Source organism: Conger conger, chromosome 14, assembly GCF_963514075.1.
Source record: "Conger conger chromosome 14, fConCon1.1, whole genome shotgun sequence".
Taxonomy (NCBI): domain Eukaryota; kingdom Metazoa; phylum Chordata; class Actinopteri; order Anguilliformes; family Congridae; genus Conger; species Conger conger.
Genome location: NC_083773.1, coordinates 44,221,900 through 44,246,598, shown reverse-complemented (window position 1 = coordinate 44,246,598; position 24,699 = coordinate 44,221,900). Strand labels below are relative to the sequence as shown.

The 24,699-nt window shown below is 43.0% G+C and overlaps 1 protein-coding gene across 3 annotated transcripts in view; it reads left to right on the top strand.

Moving 5' to 3' along the window:
• The first annotated feature begins 6,434 nt into the window (after positions 1 to 6,434).
• LOC133109378 (electroneutral sodium bicarbonate exchanger 1-like) overlaps positions 6,435 to 24,699 on the top strand; it is a 62,445-nt gene continuing 44,180 nt past the window's right edge. For 2 of the 3 annotated variants that reach the window (XM_061218703.1, XM_061218701.1), the window contains exons 1-5: positions 6,554 to 6,757; positions 14,806 to 14,887; positions 17,785 to 17,919; positions 22,440 to 22,575; positions 24,170 to 24,330. In XM_061218703.1, coding sequence (XP_061074687.1) covers positions 6,713 to 6,757; positions 14,806 to 14,887; positions 17,785 to 17,919; positions 22,440 to 22,575; positions 24,170 to 24,330 — 559 coding nt within the window. In that variant the 5' untranslated portion in view covers positions 6,554 to 6,712. Of the gene's footprint in view, positions 6,758 to 14,805; positions 14,888 to 17,784; positions 17,920 to 22,439; positions 22,576 to 24,169; positions 24,331 to 24,699 lie in introns of all 3 variants that reach the window. The other variant, XM_061218702.1, reaches the window with a different exon arrangement.

Below are 24,699 nucleotides of genomic sequence, written 5' to 3'. Positions count from 1 at the left end.
TGATTCCAATCAGAGTGCTTTGATATTGTTTTGTCCAATCAGAGGGCTTCGATGTTGTTTTGTCCAATCAGAGTGCTTTGATATTGTTTTTATCTGCTGATCCTTCTGCCAGCAGGTTGCAAATGAACCTTTCAGCAAGTCAACGATCCAAGCATTGCTCAAAAGCAGCCAATACATGGTTTTCTGACCAGAAACTCCATCTCCAGACTTGAACCTGATGAAAAACTTGTAGTTTAACTTGAAGATGGAGGACCACATAGAAAATAGGCATAGAAAATGATCTGGAAAGATTGTGTATGAAGACCCATCCACAGTGCCCCCCCCCCACATTATAGTTCATGTACATGCTATATGCTACATGCTATGACATGCACCTCACATTAATGTACATGCTACATGCTATGACATGCACATCACATTTATGTACATGCTCTTGTGGGCCCTTGAGTAAGGCCCTTAACCCTGCATTGCTCGAGGGGAGGATTGTCTCCTACTTAGTCTAATCAACTGTACGTCGCTCTGGATAAGAGCGTCTGCCAAATGCCATTAATGTAATGTACATGCTATATGCTACATGCTATTACATGCACCTCACATTAATGTACATGGTACCTGCTATTACAGACATGTCTTATGCCTGGAAATGATTATAGTCCATATAATTGTATAATTACAGGTGAATTGCAAGAGAAAGCCTGAAACAGAAAAGTGCATCCCATACCCGACCATGTCTGCATGCTGCTAGGCATTGCGTTGCTGCGACATCATGTTTTTCTCAGCCTGCCCATGTCTGTATTTTAAATAAAAGTCAAACCATGCCTCTCCCCTTTTTTAAAATTGATTCAGAATGCGTATGTTCCTGTTGTTGTGAATGACTCATTTGCTGGATGGCTATAGGCCAGTGGTGCAGGTGGCCACAGTCACTCTCTCTGCAGGCGGGAATGGGATGAGAAGAACAGCCCCGCACAGTGCTCTACTGTAAACCTATACAGCTGCAGGGAAAGGCCAACCAGGGAGAGCAGCTGTACCACGCACACACTGTACCACACACACACACACACTGTACCGCACACACACACTGTACAACACACACACACACACACACTGTACCACACACACACACACACACTGTACCGCACACACACACTGTACCACACACACATACTGTACTACACACACACTGTACCACACACACACACACACTGTACCGCACACACACACTGTACCACACACACACACACACACTGTACCACACACACACACACACACACACACACACTGTACCACACACACATACTGTACCACACACACACACACACACACTGTACCACACACACACACACACACACACTGTACCGCACACACATACTGTACCACACACACTGTACCACACACACACATGCAGGTAATCTCCTTCCCCACGCAGAGGGTCCTTTACCATGATGATGTGGAATCCCGCTTCAACCACCACCAATGTGTAGCACCCACCTGGGTGATAAACAGCAGCCATTTTGTGCCAGAACACCTACTACACACAAGCGGAGAGAACAGTTTTATGCTAATTCAATCAGGGAATGACTTGGTGGCACATTGAAAGTTAGGAATTATAGGCTATGTGCTGTCACAGCGTGTGTCAAACAAATAAATGGGCTAAATAAATGTCAATCACCTGTTGAAAATAATTGAGGGTAGCGTTTGATATCATAATAGATAATGAACCCCCTTACAAAAAGAAAAACTAGGCTTGTGAATTTTAATGAATAGAAGCGATTATATGCCCAAGGGGGGCTCAAACCAGCAGACTCTCAAGAGGGAGATTCAATCATGGCACCACCATTACCAACAGAAAGGTGGGCCATTTTAGTGACTACAAGAGATAAGGTAATGTCAGTATCTTTTTCAAGTGTCCAGTGGACCAAATGCATAATAGTTTCTCATTATAAAAATGTGCTCAGAGAAATGTTCATAGAATGTCCATTGTTTACTTACATTTCTCTGGAGGAATTATCATTGTTGTCCGTTTTGCTGTTGTATATTTCTACAAAGGAATGTGTACATAGAAATGCTATTATCTACTGTCTTTGAATAGGTTCTCTCGAATACGATGAGCCCAAGCACAACAGTCTCTGACCAGTATTTTTACGTTACACTACAAATTAAACCCAGGGACAAGTGCGTTGAGGACCCATGAGGAAAGTACAGTATTGAGCCCTAGCATGATCACATAGATACAACTTGAACTCTTGAAGAGTACATCAACTTACCAACTAGCATACCATGGTTGGCAGCTAGAATACCCTGAGTACTACAATAACGATATACATAAGTGCAATTATAATCTATGACATGCACATGGCTAATCATGGTGGTGAGGTAGGGAGGGAAAGGTGCAGACTGAAGAAATGAGTCATCAGTCTGCACTTGAAAGATGTCAGAGACTCTGCTGTTCTGACATCTGCAGGAAGGTAATTCCACCACCGTGGGGCCAGACAGCCCGCGTGACCAAGAAGTGCAGGTGCAACGAAGGGGAGGTGCCAAGCGTCCAAAGGTAACGGAACGGAGGGGTCTGACTGGCATATAGGTTCTGATTAGTGATTGAATGTATGCAGGGGCTGATCCCTTAACTGCCTGGTACGCGAGCACCAGAGTTTTACATTTTATGCGAGCCATAACAGGCAGCCAGTAGAGGTCGCTGAGCAGGGGGGTGACATGTGAATGTCTGGGAACATTGAATACCAGATGAGCTGCAGCATTCTGGATCAGCTGTAGGGGTCTGATGGCAGATGCTGGAAGGCCAGCCAGAAACAAATTGCAGTAGTCCAGGCGGGACAGGACCATTGCTAGAATGAGGAGTTGAATGGAGTAGGTTTTGAGGAAGGGATGGATTCTCCAGATATTGTACAGGAAGAACCTGCATGCCCGGGTCGCCGTAGCAATGTTCTCGGAGTTATCCATCACCACTCCAAGATTTCTTGCACTGGCAGATGAGGTCACTGTGGTTGAGCTTTAAATAGTGCTTGTCCATCCAGCTCTGGATGTCTCTCAGGCAGGCAGAGATATAGGTAGAGACCTGTGTGTCAGATGGGGGGAAGGAGAGAAAGAGTTGGGTGTCATCGGCATAACAATGATAGGAGATGCCATGAGCAGAGATAACAGGGCCAAGGGATCTGCTGTAGATGGAGAAGAGGAGGGGACTGAAGACTGAGCCCTGGGGAACACCTGTCACAAGGGGGCAAGGGGTTGATACCTTACCAGCCCAGGTCACCTGGGAAGACTAGTCAGAGAGATAAGATTTAATCTAGTCTAAGGCTGTGCCACAGATCCCTGTAGATGCCAGGGAGGATAGGAGGATGGAGTGGTTGACCGTGTCGAAGGCTGCAGAGAGGTCAAGAAGGATCAGGACAGAGGAGAGAGAGGCTGCTCGTGCAGCCTGAAGGGACTCATTGAAGGAAAGAAGTGCGGTCTCTGTTGAGTGGCCAGGTCTGAAGCCGGACTGGTGGGGGTCCAGCAGGTTATTCTGTGAGAAGAAGGAAGAGAGTAGGTTGGAGGCAGCTCGTTCAATGGATTTGGATAGAAAAGGAAGGAGCGATACCACACAGTAGTTCTATATTACCCCAACCAGTCTGGCTTCAAGAGTGGTCACTCCACTGAGACTGCCTTGCTCGCGGTCACTGAGGCACTCCACTCTGCTAAAGCCAAATCCCTCTCCTCTGTCCTCATCTTCCTCAACCTGTTGGCCGCCTTCGATACAGTCAACCATGAGATTCTGCTCTCATCGCTGTCTGGGATGGGTGTCAAAGGGTCTGCACTCGCTCGGTTTTCCTCCTACCTCTCTGGTCGCTCCTACCAGGTGACTTGGAGGGGCTCAGTTCTTGGGCCTCTCCTCTTCTCACTATACACCATGTCTCTTGGTTCTGTTATCTCTTCCCATGGCTTTTCTTATCATACCTACGCTGATGACACCCAACTCTTTATTTCCTTCCCCCCCGATACCCAAGTCACCACACAGATCTCTGCCTGCTTGGCTGATATCTCTGCGTGGATGACTTCAAGTCCTCTCCGTCAATCGACCTCTCACTGACTGTTGAGGACTTTGTAGTTTCCTCCCCCCATACGGCAAAGAATCTTGGGGTGACTCTTGATAACTGCCTCACCCTGGCTCCACAAGTATCCTCCACTGCCAGAACCTGCAGGTTCTTTCTGTATAATATACGCCGTATCCGTCATCTCCTGACGGAGAAAGCCACCCAGCTCCTAGTCCAGGCGCTCGTCATTTCCCGCCTGGATTACTGCAACTCCCTCCTAGACGGTCTCCCAGCGTGTGCCATCAAGCCCCTCCAGCTGGTCCAGAATGCTGCAGCCCGCCTGATAACCAGTCAGCCCAGGTCGGCTCATGTCACCCCACTTCTCATTGGCCTCCACTGGCTTCCTATTGCCGCACGCATCCGTTTCAAGGCCCTAGTGTTGGCATTTCAGGCTGCTAAGGGGACTGCCCCACCTTACATACAATCCTTGATCACTCCCTACTCCCCAGCTAGACTGTCGTGTCTAGGAAACGACAGAGTCCAAATCTTCAATTTGTCGAAAAACATCTTTGCGGGGGAAAAGACGACAGCAGCAAGTTCTTCAGGAAAATCAGACTTTATTAGCAGCAGCGCATAAAGCCGGATCAGTTCTCCAAACTGAACCCCGACTGTCATTTTTACACCCATTTTATATACAGTTACTCCACCTACAACTCCTCCTCAAACCTCATTCTGGCAAATCACCCACACTGTTCTTATCGTAACTCCTCCTAACGCTCCTCCCACAACGTCATTGTGGTAAATTGCCAACGGTCCTTATGCTCTGCCAACTCTGTACAAAGTTCAGGGCGTTCTGCCAACTACAAACAAAGTTCAGGACTCCCCCTGTCCTCACTTCACCCCGCACCTTCTCTTGGCAAACTACCTGACCTCATAAAGTTCTGGATGCCCCCCCTCTAACACACACGTCATCCATACACGTCACTCTGTATCTTTCGCTTTTCTAAGATGAACTAAGCAGCAGTCATCTTTGAAAATATACAGACATACTAAACATTTGATTAATTATTCACTTCTAATATACTTTTCTAATATACAGACATACTAAACATTTGATAAATTATTCTCTGCTAAGGGAGTAAATGTACGTTTCATTCTTTGCATTCTTTGCTCTCATTTCAACAGTTTTCACTGTGGTTTCTTGCATTCTCATAAGCTCAGCTATAATTAATGTTCTAGGTCAAATAGATACACTTCTGGCATAAAACATTGAGAGTCCTGGAGAAATCAGCTGTAAAGGCATATCTCGCTTTGCCCGTGTCCTTGACTACACAGTTTGAGACGCCTCCCCCCCAGTTGGCTGGCTCACTGTGTAATTCTAGCACAATTTAGCAGTTAATCAGTTTGAAACTATACAGGGTACATATCATACTTTATTAAGGATATATCGATACACTTTTAGCATACATCATCGAGCGCTTTGGAGGAACCAGCCTGCTCACTAAGGTGGAGTCTTATTTCGACTTGTGATTGTTTATCATGCTTTTAGGAGGGAGATCTTTTGTTCTGTGAATTTTCCCCTACAAGACCAGTCCGGTCTGCCAGCTCTGGTCGCCTTATGGTTCCCTCTCTACGTGCACCTGGCGGTCGAGCTGCACGTTCACGCCTGTTTTCCGTTCTGGTTCCTCAGTGGTGGAATGACTTGCCTACCACTGTCAGGACCGCAGAATCCCTCCCCCTATTTCAATGCAGACTCAAAACACACCTTTTCAAACTCTACCTTAGTCCTCCCTCCTGATTTCCCCGGCCCCTCCTTTCTGATATCCCTATCCTTGTCTAACACCCCCCCAAAAAAAAAAAAAAAAAAAAATTGCACTTATCATGACGACTATATGTTTAGAACAGCATTTCATGCATTGAAACAGAACACTGCAAAAATGGCCGACGGTTGACGGATCAATGGTCAGATCAATGGCACACTTCTTCATTAAGAATAATGAATGAAAACAGGTTGAGACCAATGAGCTGAAAGTTGAAACCAGGGTCAAGGAAAGTTTTGTGCCGCACCAATTATCTGCTCACCAGCAGCCGCTGTATGAGATTCTCAGGATTTGCTACGTTGATTATGTTAAAGTAATCTTTGTCACTGAATATGGAGTTCTCAGTTATAGAAAAAAGCTGTCTACTTAGCGTAATACACCTTTTCCTTAGTATATCGTTTTATTATAGGATATACAGGTTTAGTTTCTCGTGTAATCTTTATCTTTTACAACTGAATAATATGGAAACATTTACCAGAATATGCTATGATTTTCCTGTATACATTCTGAGTGTCTTTCGTGAATTGATGTCTTTATTTCCCTGCAAATCCATCTGCTCCTATCTATTTACGCCGGCACTTTGGCAACAGCAATGCGTCGACATTCGCATCCCTACCATTGGCTAAAGAGGCGTGATGATGCGATTGCTACCCCGTGCGGGAGAGGAGCGCAGCAGCCTGTGCACACGCACTGGACCACTAAAAGCAGAACAGCTACGGTAATTTTATGTTTGTGGAACGAGGGCCTGCAATGTCAGTGAAAAATCATCCGGAATGCATACACTAGAGCCAGGATAAAAACGAGACGTCGCTGAATATATTTGCTATTTGACTCCCTTCAGGAACACCCACTGACTTCGCGGTTACCATGCCCGCAGGAACAAACGACCCCGAGAGCATTTTAAGCTACCAGGTAATGTGTCTCTTCAGGCTTATTGCCGTAGATTATAGCGCATGCCTAGATATCCATCTTTATTCTTCATGAATTGAAATGACTAGCCTACTTGAAAATGACAAACTCTACTTGGAAATAAAGTGCATATGATGTGATGAGAATTCGAACTTGGTTTATTATGAGTGAATGCTGTATGTCAGTTATTGCATCGGATATAAACTGGATTTATACAAGCGGCATACACGCCTCGCTTGCATCTTCCATTAATGGTAATGTGCTTTAATCGATAACCCGGCTGCCAGGCTGATTGCTTCTGAAAAGGGTCAATACAATTGTTTGTTGCATTCGCCCCGATTGTAGTTTTTTCAATGACCTTTGCCTTTCAAGTAAAATACTGATTGTAAGCACATGTCATAAATAAACCTGGAAAGATTACGAAATTATTTCCTCTACGCGCGTTGTTTTTAAGCACTGGCACGGCACGTGCAGTAGAATCTTTGGTGTACACATCACATTTCGCTGTGCGTAGCCTGGATAACCATTTGACAGCAGAAGTGTTTTAATACGTAATTCTTATTTAGGGGGAAAAAAGCCCACAATAATGCTGGTTAGGATCGTTTTTAAAATCAAACGTTTTTTTTAAATGGCAAGTGTATTTAATGTGTAAAAGGACATGGTATACATCGTGCATATATGTGAGCAATAATAAAATGAGATGTCAAATGATGAATATCATATACAACCGCACTTCTAATTATGCAGTCAAATTTTGTTTACGTAGGCTACATCATGCGGTCATTTATAATTTAACCTAGATCGAGTATAGGTAGGTAATTCTGTAATATATTCGATACATATACAACGTTATTGAAATATGTTAATATTTGTAATACACCGAGTTATACTTCGCTTTGTGAATAAGTTCTTTGAATGACCTTGAAGACATGATCAGACTAATTACATAGCTTCGTTTTAGCCGTTATATAATTGATTGTATTAGATAATATTTCATAGAAAGGGTAGAGGCCAGTTTTCCATCAGACATTCTAAACCTGTCTTCCACCATATGATGCTGTCTCTTGTAGAAGTGCAAGAGTTACCGAGAAACACTGACAATAAGCCGGGTATCTATGAACTGGGTAAAACAGAACTGACTCGGTGCATGGTGAGATGGCAACAGCTTCCCACTTCCATGCCACGCAGTATCGCCACAAATTAAAGTACACAGCCAAAATGATTTGTGGTTAGCTATCATAAGCCCAATGGATCTATTTGATGTGTTGAGCCGTGGCAGTGGTGAAGTGGATTTTCACGCGACTGTGAGCCCGTTTAGTGACCTCCCTTGCGCGAGTGGGAGGAGAGGTGATGTTGGGGGCGTGTCAGTGGAGATCAAGCCACGCGCTAATTTTAGTGCAGTGGAAATTCCTGGAGGTCTGCCTAGTCTGAGGAGGCTCCCACGGGAGACTTCAGCAGGGCCAAGTGCATGCATCCCCGGCGGAAGTCTTTTTTGGCACATGCAACATATGAATTATCCACCTGTGGATCCACCACTCCCGATCTGCCATTTTGCCTAATGCATTCACCTTGATTTTTCTCAAGAACAATTTTTAGCCAATTAAAAGGTGGCAGGTTGAGAATTTAGCCTGGTCAACAGGGAACCCCCTTCTTTGCTATGACTGTCATGAGGCCTTTTGTGACCACAGTGAGTCAGTCCTACAGCACTGCATTCCCATCACAACACTGGGGTTTATTTGACACCATGGAAGATCGCCCCCTACTGGGCCACCTACACCACTTCTTGCACCATTCACCAGGAACAGGGTACATGGCTGTATCGCTGCTGGCAATGAACTGTTTTTGTGGATTATATGCTGTCCAATGTTGTGTGTATATATATATATATATATATATATATATATATATATATATATATATATATATATATATATATATATATATATAACCCAAGCAGAAAGATTGCATACTTAATTGATCATTCAGTCTTTTCTTGTATGTAAGGTTAATTACCTGCATTAATTTCTATTTTTAATGACATTACATTAATGGCATTTGGCATTCATCCAGAGCAACATACAGTTGATTAGACTAAGCAGGAGACAATCCTCCCCTGGAGCAATGCAGGGCGGTGCGGATCGAACCACTGACCTTGCGAGTCCCAGTGATGTACCTTAACCACCACGCTACAGGCCACCCTGTTTTACTTGCGGTTTTTCATTTTTCTTTAAAGGGGGGGGGAAATGATTTTAACTTAATAGCAAGGCCCCTAGATGAGCTACAGAAATGACAGCTGATTCTGAAAGGACTGATCAGTTACCAAAAGAAACTCCGCCCACTTCCAGGTTAAGCCACGCCCACTTCTGATTACAGATACAGATACAGGTAATATAGCTGGTTGAACACATACAGATACAGGTAATATAGCTGGTTGAACGCATAGATACAGATAATATAGCTGGTTGAAAGCATACAGATACAGATAATATAGTTGGTTGAACGCATACAGATACAGATAATATAGTTGGTTGAACGCATACAGATACAGATAATATAGCTGGTTGAACGCATACAGATACAGATAATATAGTTGGTTGAACGCATACAGATACAGATAATATAGCTGGTTGAACGCATACAGATACAGATAATATAGCTGGTTGAACGCATACAGATACAGATAATATAGTTGGTTGAACGCATACAGATACAGATAATATAGCTGGTTGAACGCATACAGATACAGATAATATAGCTGGTTGAACGCATACAGATACAGGTAATATAGCTGGTTGAACACATACAGATACAGATAATATAGCTGGTTGAACGCATACAGATACAGATAATATAGCTGGTTGAACGCATACAGATACAGATAATATAGCTGGTTGAACGCATACAGATACAGATAATATAGTTGGTTGAACGCATACAGATACAGATAATATAGTTGGTTGAACGCATACAGATACAGATAATATAGCTGGTTGAAAGCATACAGATACAGATAATATAGTTGGTTGAACGCATACAGATACAGATAATATAGTTGGTTGAACGCATACAGATACAGATAATATAGCTGGTTGAACGCATACAGATACAGATAATATAGTTGGTTGAACGCATACAGATACAGATAATATAGCTGGTTGAACGCATACAGATACAGATAATATAGCTGGTTGAACGCATACAGATACAGATAATATAGCTGGTTGAACGCATACAGATACAGATAATATAGCTGGTTGAACGCATACAGATACAGATAATATAGCTGGTTGAACAGATACAGATAATGCAGCACTCGCTCAGCCCCAATAGCAACCATTTGATTTTGGGTTTGTCATGTTTGAGGTTGTGTGAAGAAAAGGGGTGATAATTAAAGGCACAATAGGTAATTTCGGACTCCTAATGGTCAAGAGAGATATTGCAGCAACAAACTACCTTAAACCACAACACTGTTTGTCCCTCCCCCTTCTCTGTGAACACTCTGATGCCCCCTCCCCTCCCCACTTTCTCCAGGTTTTCATGCATTCAACTGTAATATAGAGTGTTATTATATTCAGTCTGCTCATGCACTGTTTTGGAAAGCTGACCATGACAAATGCGACAGAGCCTGCAATCTTTTCAAGCATACCGTTTTGTAACGTGGGTCTTGGCAGTTTCCAAAGCCCACATCGCCATTACATTCTCTCTTGGGGGAATACAAAGGTGAAAGAATGGTTGCCATGACAGGACAGGTAGAGCATGAAGCAGCTCTTTGCATCGTGTTTACATAATCCCTTTACATATTGTTTGAGGAAACATTGAATGTACTTGTGGCGCCAGGCTGGGTAGAGCCTCGGCACCATGTGGGGGGCAGGTCTGCAGGGTCGCCCAAAAGCATGGCTGCACACCTACAGGGTGAGAAGAGTGACCACTTGGTGGGTTGTTTGATGGTGATGCATCTTTATCTGTGAGGTACCAAGTCATACAGTGGGATGTCTGTATTATTGTGTATGTACCACCGTGGGATAAAGATCTGTCTCCAGCACCTATTCTACCCAGTTAATATAAACTGAGATTTGCAGAGGCTCTACACACCCGCTCTGCTACCAAACCACATAGGCCTACTTTGAACACAGTAAGTGTAACTTATAGACCATATTTGTGTCAAACATTTTCTCACCAGTCGAGGTGATCCGTGGCAGCTTGCAGTGTAATGGAATGGCCTCCTTTTACAGTGGGAATGTGTGAGTCATTGATAGTGCCAGCGCACTGGCGAAATCCTCACTCTCTTTCAAAGCCAGTTCAGAATCAGGAGAATGACATTTTGTCTACTTAAAAATGATGTCTGCAAAATGCAAATGAGTAATGCTACTAATTGAGAAAAAAGTAAAGTACCGTCTATGACAGTCTATTGCTTGGGAAAATGCCTGTTATTTGTTTATGATGACTCGAAAAACAGATTTATTAATTGTTGTTGAAATTGCACTTTCAGAGTACTGAAAATGACAGTGTTCCGAACGACATTAATTTACAAAACGTTCGGTTCTCTGACGTTCTACTGCATTTTAAAAGTGTCCAGCTTGTGTGCTGCTCAGGAACAGTGCATAGCTATGTGCTTGTTACAGAAATGGCTATCAAGCTGAATTTCACACATTGTTCCCAGTGGGTAAATAGGAGTACAGTAATGAGAGCAATCTCAATCATGCTCAACCATCACAGACAGTTTTTTTTGTTTTTGTATTGATTCCAGCGTGGTTGTATTGGGGACATTTGGCTGGTCGGATCGGTAGAGTGTGCACTCTCAGGCCTGTGAGGAGCCTGGGCATGGGGGCAGGCGCTCTGCTGAGTGCCTGGAGGTGACAGGCCCTCTCTTCAGGAGCCCAGCACAGTGACAGGACTGTCAGCGCAACATGCTAGTGGGTGGGCTTAGGACGTGGGTCCACTGAATTCCGATGCCGCTTTCCGACCAAAACAATGATTTTGCCAGCAAACAGTTAGCATCACAGTCCATGTTGTAAACGTCACCCGTGTCGGTTCCATAAGAAGGGCTCCCATGCCTCTCAAAGCTCCCGTTAGCCAGCAAACAAATGGAAAGCAAAGACTCAAATAACTTAAAAGGTACAATAGGTAAGATTTATGTTTTAAAACATTGTTACAAGACCATTCCTATCCCTTCCTATCATTGAAAAAGGCTCACTGACATGTTGACTCACCCTCTGCCTGTGTTTGTAGTCCTTAAATTCGGGTTTCAAAATATACAGTTGATGGCCCAACACTCTGTACAAAAACATTGTATAACTGTACAATAATTCAAGCTCATTGGATGAAAATCGGTTCTAATTGCCACTGCCAATGGCGTTTCAACTTTAGCACGTTTACCGAGAAGGGGGAGGGATAAACAGTGTTGTGGTTTGAGGTTGTTTGTTGCTGCTATTCCTCTCTTGACTGTTAGAAGTCCGAAATTACCTATTGTACCTTTAAGGAAAATACTAATGCAATATATCCAACTGCATGAAGTAGAAAACATATAATTTATTACACAAACGAGTAGTAGCCATCGGCAACGCACATGAATGGTAACCGAAAATACATGCAGATACAGCACTGTGCATGATGTTATTTTGCGACGAGTTGCTAACCAGTTAGCCTTAGTGATTTGCTTTTTAAATTTACGCGGAATTTTTTATGAAATGATCTGTGATATAAAATAATGTATGTTAACAGTTTAAATTAGGCTAAATATAGTAGCCTATGAGGAAAAGTGCAATAGTACGTCACTCAAAGTCGGAATTCCTACTTGTGAAGTCGGGGAAATACATATACCCCGACCTCAAGAGAATCAGCTGTCTGACGTCACAACAATCGCAGCACCCATGGAGGCACACATCGTAAATAGTAAACCATCAACTAAAAGGCAACGCAAAGTATTTGTTCCTCCATGGCATTGAAATAAAACATACTGTCATATAGTTAAGCCTGTTCTGCGTGTGAATTGATGACAGACAATGTTACCAATGTTATTAGTTAGCTGGTTAGGGCAAATGATCTCAAAGTTCTGAATTCTCTCTGCACAAAACATTATTTTGGAAAATGTAAAGAAATACCGAAAAACATGTCAAACCGTTTGGAAATATACAATTTACTGACTCTTGAAGCTAGACCGGAGCACAGTTAAAAAGCGGTATAATTTCTGCCGTTCGGTCAGGGCAGAATGCGGACAGTTCATGTGGTTATATACTTTCCACATAAACCCCATCCGTTTTTCACGGTCAGCCATGTTTTTGTTTACGTTTGGTGTTGTGCACCTGGAACGCTTGGAGGTCGGAAGGTGGAAACTGGGTATTTCCGATCTCCGATTGTAAATGGAACACAGCGTGACTTCCCAAGCTGAGTCTGCTTAAATCGTGGAGAAACCATAGGGAGAAATGGTACAAGGCTGGAGTAGCCTCAGCCAATAGGTACACTCTCATTGGCTGGCCACAATGTCATTCACAGGAGTATGGTCAACATCGGCTCTTATATATTTATCAGCCAGCCGGGAAGTTTGCAAACAACTCTACAAATCTACAACAAGATCTACAAATAGAACATTTTAAATCAATCATAAAACATTACAGCAGAGTAGAAAACCTGGTATCTCAGGGAAATTGTAAATATAGTTTGTATGGTTCAAGGTGGAAAAACATCTGACAGGCTGAGGGTTGGTGTTCGGCCACATTAGGGACAAAAAAAAAGAAAGGGAAGAAAGAAATAAAAAGGAGTAGGAAAAAAGGAAATCCTTTAGTCTAAACTATTATCAAAATACCAGAAAGCTGCTGTTTGCCTTAAATCCCAGATTTGGACATTTCATTGCCAAGAAGCCCATGCCTAACAACAGCTAACACCATTAGCCTATAACATGAAATCATTAACATCATTTCTGCAACGTGATGTTAAAAGTGAAACGGACTATGATCTTCTTAGTAGCCTGGTCTAGCTAGTTAGTCTACTTTTCATGGTTATGGATCATAATGTAGCTGATCTGGGATTTAATAAGACAGAAGACGATGTCAGGGAGTGATGCCTGATTGAGTTGGGTCATTTATCAAGAGCATAAGGGCAGCACTCTAAATATAATGACTGAATGCAATTTGCAACTTTTACCGTGGCACCAGATCTTGCTTAAGCATCAGAATGCCCTGCCACAGCCACTAAATGTGCCATATATACCTGTATTTACATGTGGCATATTTATCAAGACTTACTAATGAAATACTAGTAGATTAACTGCACTCACAGACCATGGGGTCTTAAATCATATCCAGGATTATTCACCTGCTTTTGTGCCGTTGTTACTGAGTGTCACTAAGTGAAGGAGCTTATGCTGAAGACATGTACAGAATTGATAGCCAGTGCAGTAATTGAAGGAAAACACACACGCAGCCCTCTTGGGCAACAGTTAGAGGAGCCAGAGATTAATTTAGCGATGTTGCACCAAGACAACGTGTTAATGAACTCACCCAGAGGGGGGAGAGCAGTAAGGAGCCTGGTCTTATAGTGGGTCAGCTCCTCATGCTGAGATTTAATGGTGATCATGCACATCTCCTGGGGCACAGCGTTTTTATCAAGGATTCGACTGCTGCCTGGATTCAGTTCACGTTGTCCTTAACGTTACATTAATCATGAATGTAGATCTGTAAGTAGATGATGTGCGTCTCTGATGGTCCCTTAATGCAAAGAGCAGCATGCCTGTGAGAAAACGCTAAACCACCACACATTTTTCTTTTTTTCTGCTTAAAAAATCCAAATACTTTTTTGACATATCGACTAATGTTGAAGTAAACCTGGCTTCCATCACTGGCATAAAATTTGTATTTCTGACTTTTAGTGACTAGACCTAATGAGGTCACTTTGCCACACTGATATGCCACTGGGACTCTCAAACTAATAATTTGTGATTATCTCTTTCTAAATAGGACGACATAAACAAAATTGAATTACAGGTACATGTAACTTTTTGATATATGTAAATTAGGAGATGCTTTGTCATGTCCTTGTTGTTGTGTTGTGTACAGAGACCGGATGAGGAGGTGCTGGTGGACCAGGGTGGAACCAGCTCCATCCTCAACATCCACTATGAGAAGGAGGAGCTAGAAGGTGAGTGACAGCTGAGTGACATATTTTATTTATCTTTTCCTGAAAGTTCCCAGGGTGGTTAGACTGTCAATAATCCTTTACTGTGATTTCTGTGAACACAAGAAAGGCCAGAAAGAACTGCCAAGCCTGATATCCCGCACTACAGCATTGATTTCTGTACCTACAGCTACCTAATTACCACAGATTATGAATGTGAATGTTGCTAAACAATTTTTACTGAAATAGCCTAAATGACGAAACAGAATCAATTTCAACCAAGCAGATTTATTTGATATGTAGTAGGGGTGATCCGAGTACTTGGATGAAATGAGTATCTGTACGTTTTTGTACGAACTGGCACATTTTATTTTTTATTTTTTATCATTGGGTACATTATATTGGTAAATGGCGATATTCAGCTTTAAGAGTAGGGATTATGGGTGTTGAGTCTTCTAATTGGTCTGTGGTGTGTGTAAGGCAGCTGGGAACTGTTAGTCCATCCCGGGAGGATTGTCAGGTTAAAAAAAAAAAAAATGCTCTCAGAGGAAAACTAATGGCCGAACAGAGCTGTATTTTCATTTTATTACAACGAAGACTCATCTTTTGCAGCAGAATACTACGTGTTAAGTTTGGTTTTACCCCAAAGTTTGCTGACAATGCAGACATACTCAGTGAGCAATTTATTAGGCATTTATTAGACTTTTTTAGACTTATTTGTGTTCTGCTGCAGTAGCCTATCCATTTAGAGGTTTGATGCATTGTGTGCTCAGAGATGCTCTTTTGCATACCAATGTGTGTAATGTGTGGTTATTTGCATTGCTGTCACCTTCCTGTCAGTTTTGACCAGTCTGGCCCTTCTTCTTTGACCTCTCTCATTAACAAGGTGTTTCTGCCCGCAGAACTGCTGCTCACTGGATGTTTTTTTGTTTTTCGCACCATTCTCTGCAACCCTAGAGACTGTTGTGCATGAAAATCCCAGGAGATCTGAGATACCGCCCTGTCTGGCAATCATTCCATGGTCAAAGTCACTTAGATCACATATCTTCCCCATTCTGACATTTGGTCTGAAAAACAGCTGAATCCCTTGATAATGTCTGCATGCTTTTATTTTATTTTTTAAAACTGGTGTACAGGTCTGCCTAATGAAGAAGTAAGTTCATTAGTAGTGTATAGGCACACACCCTGCTCTCTCATTTGTGCCTACTTAACCGTTTGAAAGTTCACAGCACCGTGGTGCTGAGACAAACAATGCCAGGCTTCCCACACAACGTTGCAACGCTGGCAAGCTCTCCCTTTTTGCCCTTTCCCTTGTACATTAAAAAAAATAAAGACTCATCTCTTTTATTGAACGCAGGGATGAAAGTTTTCCATCTCCACAGCAGTTTTCTGTCTTATGTATCCTGTAGAAGCCGTCTCCGAGATGGCTGTAAATTTTAAAAGACAAAAATGGTCTCACTCCACCTGACAGAAATTAAGCTGTCAACAGATGCCGAGACATTTCTTGAAATTAATCATTTGGTTCTTTTGAATAATTATTATTCCGTAAGTCTTCCCTGAGAAGAGGAGGTAAAAATGATGGGGCCTGGGGATATTACATTATTGTGACGTCAACACATGGATAACAGGCAGAAAAGTGTTTGTTTAACCATGGAAGTCTATTGGACCTGTCATTTTCCTGTAAGTTCTGCATTGACATGTTTCTTTCTTTTGCAGGCATGTAAGGCAGGCATGTCCTGGCAAGTTGTAGTAGCTCAAGTTAGGTCAGAACGCGAATGTTGACATTTAGCTCACTCCGGATAATAAATTATAGCCTATATTTAACTTAGAATTTAAACTAATAATATTCGATGAGAGAGAATTGTTAATTGTGAAAAATATTCAAAGATTAGGACACATTATTTCAACAAATTTTCTGTAATTTTAAAAGATTTCCTTTCCCCAAAGAATCTGAAAAAGGTATAATACCTGCTAGGAGAAGGGCCAAGTGCTCCAATAGCTGCAAAGTACATCACTGCTTGCCAAAACCTGAGGGACACTGGTTGACCACCAAGACTGTATTCATTTTATTCATAATTAGTTTACTTTTTAAAATATTATTGTTACTGTTATTATTCTTATTGTATAGACTCTTAATGTGGACATTACCACACTGTTTAAATTTTTAACACAACGTTGTTTGTATTTCATGTTGTTCGTATTCATATTCCGCTTCCTTTCTATATGTACGCTTTGGTAATACATACAAATGTCTTGTGATGATGAAAAGGCAGTCGGTGGAAGTTTAGTTTGTGATATAAAAAAATAAAGGAACGAGACGCATGTGCTCGAAGGCCATTTGCACATTAAAAGCGGAACACGTAGGACCTTTGGTGCGTTTATTAAAGAAAATTACTGAGCATACAAGTATTATCTCTGTTTATTGTCTGCAGCATTTTTTCTTACATACATTTTCTGTGGCAACAATGCATTGTTAATGAGAGACATCACAGGAGAATGGCCAGACTGGTCAAAGCTGACAGGAAGGTGACCGCAATGCAAATAACCACGCATTACTACAGTGGTATGGAAAAGAGAATCTCTGAACACACAACACATCAAACCTTTAAGTAAATAGGCTACAGCAGTAGAAGACCAATAAGTCAAAAAAAGTCTAATAAATGCCTAGTGGAGTGTTAAAGTGTTTAGAGGATGTTACAGCCATGCATGGAACTACCGTGTCAATCTGTAGACAAAACTGCACAACCTGAACTGTGTCTGAACTGTTGTGAGGAAAATGTGTGAGTTTGGAAAAGGCAGAGAAGTGTCTGACTCTGTTTCCCTCCTCCCCCGCCCTGGCCCTCTCCCCTCCCTCTCCCTCTCCCTCTCCCCCTCCCTGCCCCTCTCCCTCTCCCCCGCCCTGGCCCTCTCCCCCGCCCCAGGACACAGGACTCTTTTTGTGGGGGTGCGCATGCCGTTTGGACGGCAGAGCCACCGGCGCCATCGCCCTCACAGCTCCCGGCCTCGCAAGCGTGACCGCCCGCCGGGCGTGGCTCCGGAGGACCTGCAGTCACATGGTGAGAACCCACCAATCACACTACACCACCTCTGACACGCAGTCACATGGTGAGAACTGGGACACGCAAGGTTGGTGGTTCTAATCCCGGTGTAGCCACAATAAGATCCGCACAGCCGTTGGGCCCTTGAGCAAGGCCCTTAACCCTGCATTGCTCCAGGGGAAGATTGTCTCCTGCTTAGTCTAATCAACTGTACGTAACTCTGGATAAGAGCGTCTGCCAAATGCCATTAATGTCATGTAATGTAACATGGTGAGAACCCACCAATCACACTGCACCGCCGCTGACACACAGTCACATGGTGAGAACCCACCAATCACACTGCACCGCCGCTGACACACAGTCACATGGTGAGAACCCACCAATCACACTGCACCGCCGCTGACAGGCAGCCACATGGAGGCCTGGGCATAGGCGGCCTGTAGCGTAGTGGTGAAGGTAAATGACTGGGACACGCACGGTTTTTGGTTCTAATCCCGGTGTAGCCACAATAAGATCCGCACAGCCGTTGGGCCCTTGAGCAAGGCCCTTAACCCTGCATTGCTCCAGGGGAGGATTGTCTCCTGCTTAGTCTAATCAACTGTAAGTTGCTCTGGATAAGAGCATCTGCCAAATGCCAATAATGTAATGTAATGTAACATGGTGAGAACCCACCAATCACACTGCACCGCCGCTGACACACAGTCACATGGTGAGAACCCACCAATCACACTGCACCGCCGCTGACACGCAGTCACATGGTGAGAACCACATTGCACTGTGAGACTGAGTACAGTAAATCCTCAAATGGTGTCCGGGATTCTATTTGAAGCCGGGCCTCGGATAATAGCCGGGGACGTGGTCGATTCGGACAAATAAAGGCCGGCCCCCAAATACAAGCCGGGGTAATATTGCCTACCAGTAGGGCTATCAGTCCATGAGCACTAGAATACATTGTTTCGATTTAACTCAATGAAATAAAAGAACTCTTCTTAATATTTTATTTTGTTGGTTGGTTTAATACTGTTGCCAATGAAAAGTCGTTGTCCTACACCATGGGTCTCCAACAAGTTGCTCTCAAGCTACCAGTCGCTTGCCTCCCCCTTCTGAGTAGCTTGCCAAAGGCTGAAGCAGTATACATTTAAACACAATTGTTGCCGCGAGGCATTCCAGCCTACAAATTTTATGAAAAGTAAATCAGGCAAAATCAATTTAGGCTACTTGGCTACGCAATAAGGTTTCCATGTATTTACAGCACAGCGTACGTTCAATGAATGAATGAAAGCGGCTGCCTTGGCTCACAATAAACAGACGGGTGGAAATCCCGACTCTCTTTCAACTACATAAAACTTAACAGTGAACCATGAAATACCCCCCAGATTTCAGTGCCCATCAGTCCCAACATTTAGCAATAGAATCAAACAGTCCAAAAGTAAATTAAATCCCAAACCAAAGCGAAAATCTTTTGATAGCCTAGTATGCTGCTCCAAACGAAACGCATGTCTCACAATAAAACGCATTTTAGGAAAAAAAGATCCTTAACTTGCTGTTATCTACGCTAATTTGTTACTGTTCATGAAGGCGTGTCTGGCAAGTTGTTATTTTATGGATTCTGGACTTGCATGTGATTTATTGTGTTTGAGAATATTTGCAATAAACTAAGTCTGTTAAGACTGACGCTATGACTTACCAAACGGTGTTCCTGATTAGCCTACACTAATTGATTTCTGAACTGTTACAGGAAGTGTTGAACAGTGTTGGCCCACTTTAAGTGTAGCCTTTTACTTTATTTCAAAGAATAAAATTCTACAACAGAAGCCTAATAAGAAATAAAGGCCTGCCTCGAATACAAGCCTGCCCCAAATAAAGGCCTGTGCTTTGTGCAGCCTAAGTAAATAAAAGACCCCGGCCACAATTTGAGGATTTCCGGTATGTATTTACCAGGGTTAATTTGTAGTTTTGAATGGACTTCAATGGAGAAATGTGTTTTTTCGCACCAGAGGCTTAATAAGCTGCAATATCTATTGTAACCACTGGAGTTTGGCAGCTTCTGGGCGAATCCCTGGCTCCTTGTGAGAGCCCACCAATCACATTATACTATACACCAGTGGAGGCTCCTCCATAGAGGTGGAGGAGGCCTGGCCTCCCCAATAATTTGAGAGAAGAGAGAGATTTAAAAAAAACAATAAATATATTTATTTTATTTATTTATTTTAACAAAAAACATATTTTTTATTTTTTATATTCATATTATTTTAGTTTTGTTCATAAATCTAAATTTTCCCATGGCTAAAACCCAATATTGCAATTGTAAAGCAACAGGCCAGATTTCCCTATCAGTTTGTGTTAAGGGAGGCCAGGCCAGGCCAGGAAATGAGATTCTCATAGAAGTCAATGTAATGCATTTTTTTTCATGCCAATATGTGATTGGCCAGATCACTGAAAATGGGTGGGCAACGGAGGCCTGGCCTCACCATGCATTGTGTCCAGGGCTGAAAGATTGACATTTTGTTCGTCCAATCACATGCTACTGGTTCATTTGGAATCAAATATCCTTTCCTTTCCTATTCAACACAGAAGCCATTTTGAGAATTCGCTAGTCACTTCAGTCAAACAAACACTCGCCATAGTGGCTACGAGTGTCCTATCAACTTGTGCTTTTCAGGAAATTTAGAGAACACCCCTGGTATCATCCCTGGAGTTTATAGCTCATTTGGCCAAACACTTTTGCTTAAAACTACCTCGGAAGTCGGCGAGATTCTAGCGCAATTTGAGATCTTGGGCTGGAGATATGCAGATTCCAGATACTAGGGAGTGAGAATGACATTCAATAGGTCATGTTAGACACCATTTGGGATTTATTGAACAGTTTTATTTTTAATGTAGTCCATTTCGTTTTATTACAAGTCAATTTAATAATCTTCCATATCAAATTACCGAATTGTTGCTCTGTGAGGAAATTCACTCTACATACGAATAGAGTGCTGCCCTCTAGTGGATAACGTTAACGTTAGATAAAGCCAACTGGAACCATATTTTTACATATTTTATATTAAATATATTGAATAAAACTACATATGATAAAGAAAGTGTTATCTTATCTTTTTTATATGCTAAACTTGATTAAATTGGTGATTACATGTTGAAGCTGTAGAAGAATGAAAAATGTAAGCTAAACAAAATTGTTTTTAACTACATAATTAAAATTCCTGCCTTTTACACATGTTCACTTGGCATTTATATTACATCCAAATGTCATTTCTCAGCTTAATTATCAGGCAGGCTCATAGACTTACAGCAATGTCATTTCTTCAGGAAGGCACAAGGCTAAGCTCTGCACAATGAATTTCATCAGCCAGAACTTTCTGACTGTAGCTTACACTCCAAATAGTATGCCTTTGGCCAGCACAAAGACAGATAAGAGAACAGGGAACATTCCATCGCGAGTGAAGTGAGCAAGCGGAAAAAAATGGCCTCCTCAATTCTGGAAGTCACCAGCCTCCACTGCTATACACACATGGTTTATGTAGTGTAGAGCCCTCAGGGTTTATGTAGTGTAGAGCCCTCAGGGTTTATGTAGTGTAGGACACAGGGTTTATGTAGTGTGGGCACACATGGTTTATGTAGAGTAGGGCCAACATGATTTATGTAGTTTATGTAATGGGTTTTGTATGTAAAAGTAGGTTTTACATAATGTATGTGAAACAGCAGCTGTTTTGTGCTGATGCTGGCTGCACAGAAGTGATTTCTATTAGCCTATCAAACTGGGGCAGGAATGGACAGCTCATGCTCATTACCTTTTTTGGCTGTTGAATTAGCACTCAGTGTACTGGGTTCGGAGAAGGGGGTTGCTGTGTTTTTGTTGTTGGATTGATTTTTTCAGTATAAATGTTCCCAGCTGAGGCCATTTTACCCACAGTCTGGTTCTGGCCTGGCCACTGGCTGGTCAATACCTTGACCCAGATCGAATGCTATTTGTGCTGTCTGACTGCCCCTGTGGATCCTAATGCGGCTTCCCACCTCAGGCAAGGATTGACACATCTACTAATGACATTCTCTTTGTAGGAACGAGCTCCTGCACTTCATGTAGTTACGTTACATCCCTGAACGTGCTAAAATGGCCGTCCCATTCGGGCCTAAGCAAAACCAAAGAGAGAGAAAACCCTCATTCTTGAGATGGATCTAGTGCCTCCTGTTTATAGTCATTAATTAGTGGATACTAACAAAGAGGGTTAGGGGTAGGGTTTTTTCCCCCAGAATCAGCATGGCATAAAGCAAAAGGAATGTTTTTAATTCAATTATTTTTCATTTCTCTGTTCCTTCTCTCCCCATCTATGTCCTCCATCTTGTCATAATGTCTGGGTTTCCCCATCCCTTCTCTGCCATCTCCTTCACTGCGTTAAACTCTCCTTTATCTCTCCTCACTTTCATTCCCATTTTCCTTCAACCTTTCATCCGTCTTCATATTTTCTTCATCCCTCCATCTCTTCTCCTTCATCCCTCTCCTTTGTCTGCCCTACACCGCTCACACCTCCTCTCAGACACGCCCTCCCAGCGCGTGCAGTTCATCCTGGGCACAGGGGAGGACGAGGAGCATGTGACCCATGACCTCTTCACCGAGCTGGATGAGATCTGCGTGAAGGAGAACAAGGATACAGAGTGGAAGGAGACAGCCAGGTGAGATTAACCTCGCCAGATAAGTGAAAACTGGCCAGGTGAGATTAACCTCGCCAGGTAAGTGAAAGCTGGCCAGGTGAGGGTAAACTAGCCAGGTAATGAAAGCTGGCCAGGTGATATTAACCTAGCCAGGTAAGTGAAAGCTGGCCAGGTGAGGGTAAACTAGCCAGGTAATGAAAGCTGGCCAGGTGAGGGTAAACTAGCCAGGTAATGAAAGCTGGCCAGGTGAGGGTAAACTAGCCAGGTAATGAAAGCTGGCCAGGTGAGGGTAAACTAGCCAGGTAATGCAAGCTGGCCAGGTGAGGGTAAACTAGCCAGGTAAGTGAAAGCTGGCCAGGTGAGATTAACCTCGCCAGGTAAGTGAAAGCTGGTCGGTCAGATTAGTGAAAGTGTACCGAACTCCAAAAGGTTTTTGGCTTTGTAATCACATGGTTAAAGTGTAGATTCACTGCTTTAATTATTGGATATTTTTATACATTCTGGTTTAATCATGTAGTAATAACACAATGTGTAGTTCATGCATAGTCTCCTCCGTTTCAGGGACCATCGTGTGTGGGACAGATTGTTTCACAGGTGTTTTTGATTAGTCAGCTGTGCTTCCTCAGTACCAGCATAACAGACCTTTCAGTACCTCTTCTTGGCTATATACGTTATGAGCTACTGGCTCATAAGGACCAGCGTTAGTACTTGCTGTTAGTAATTGGACAGTGGTACAAATCGTCTGCCAAGAGTAGTCACTGATGCATCCACGGCAGCCTCCTGAAGAGCTTTTCTGATTGGTTGCACAGGTGTTTGGGGTTTTTTCTTCATTCTGACAAGGATTTTTCGGTCATCAACTGCAGAGGTTCCAAACTGTTATTTTAATAAGCCTATTGTTTGGCATATGTCTCTGACTGTTTTTTATTTTAATTTGTCAGCCTCATAGCTGCTTCCTTGACTGGCATGAGCACAATTCAGGTCCTCATATTGACAAGTGCCAGACGAGTGACTCCAGACAAAAGCCAAGATTCTAGACAAAAGCCTAGAATCAAGACTAGACTGCCACTAGACTATACTCCGGACTAATCAGAAACAGTTGAGACTGATTTGAAGTCTTCTACGTTTTAACAGGAGGTGTAATTTATGGTTAAAAGTACAATAACAGGAACAATAACAGGAAGTACAAATAACTTCCTGCAACACTGAACACCGTCTCTAGAAGGGAGTCAATAAATTACAGGAAAAAACATTTTAGATAGACTAGATAGACATATACACTGGCTTGTTAATGTGAATCTCTAATCAGCCAATCATGTGGCAGCAGATAATGCATAAAAGCATTGGACACAGTGGCGAGGTTTGGTTGTTGTTCAGACCGCGCGTAGTGGCGAGGTTTGGTTGTTGTTCAGACCACGCGTAGTGGTGAGGTTTGGTTGTTGTTCAGACCGCGCGTAGTGGCGAGGTTTGGTTGTTGTTCAGAGCGCACATAGTGACGAGGTTTGGTTGTTGTTCAGACCACGCGTAGTGGCGAGGTTTGGTTGTTGTTCAGACCGCGCGTAGTGGCGAGGTTTGGTTGTTGTTCAGACCGCGCGGGTCCCTGATCTGCCCCGTGCAGGTGGCTGAAGTTCGAGGAGGACGTGGAGGATGGGGGCGAGCGCTGGAGTAAGCCCTACGTGGCCACGCTGTCCCTGCACAGCCTGTTCGAGCTGCGCAGCTGCATCATCAACGGCACCGTGCTGCTCGACCTGAAGGCCAGCTGCATCGAGGAGATCGCAGGTCAGAGGTCACCTGCTCTCAGCACACACTGAACACACAGTGATCCTGCTCTCAGCACACTCAACACACAGTGCTCATGTTGTGACACACTGAACACACAGTGCTCATGTTGTAACACACTGAACACACAGTGCTCATCTTGTAACACACTGAACACACAATGATCCTGCTCTTAACACACAGAACACACAATACTCGTGCTTTTAGCACACTGAACACATAGTGATCCTGCTCTCAGCACACAATGTGCACACACTACAAACTGAACACACCCTGTACATGCTCTTAACACATTGAGCACACAGTGATCCTGCTCTTAACATACTGAACACACAATCCTGCGTGTAACACACATTACATTATATTACA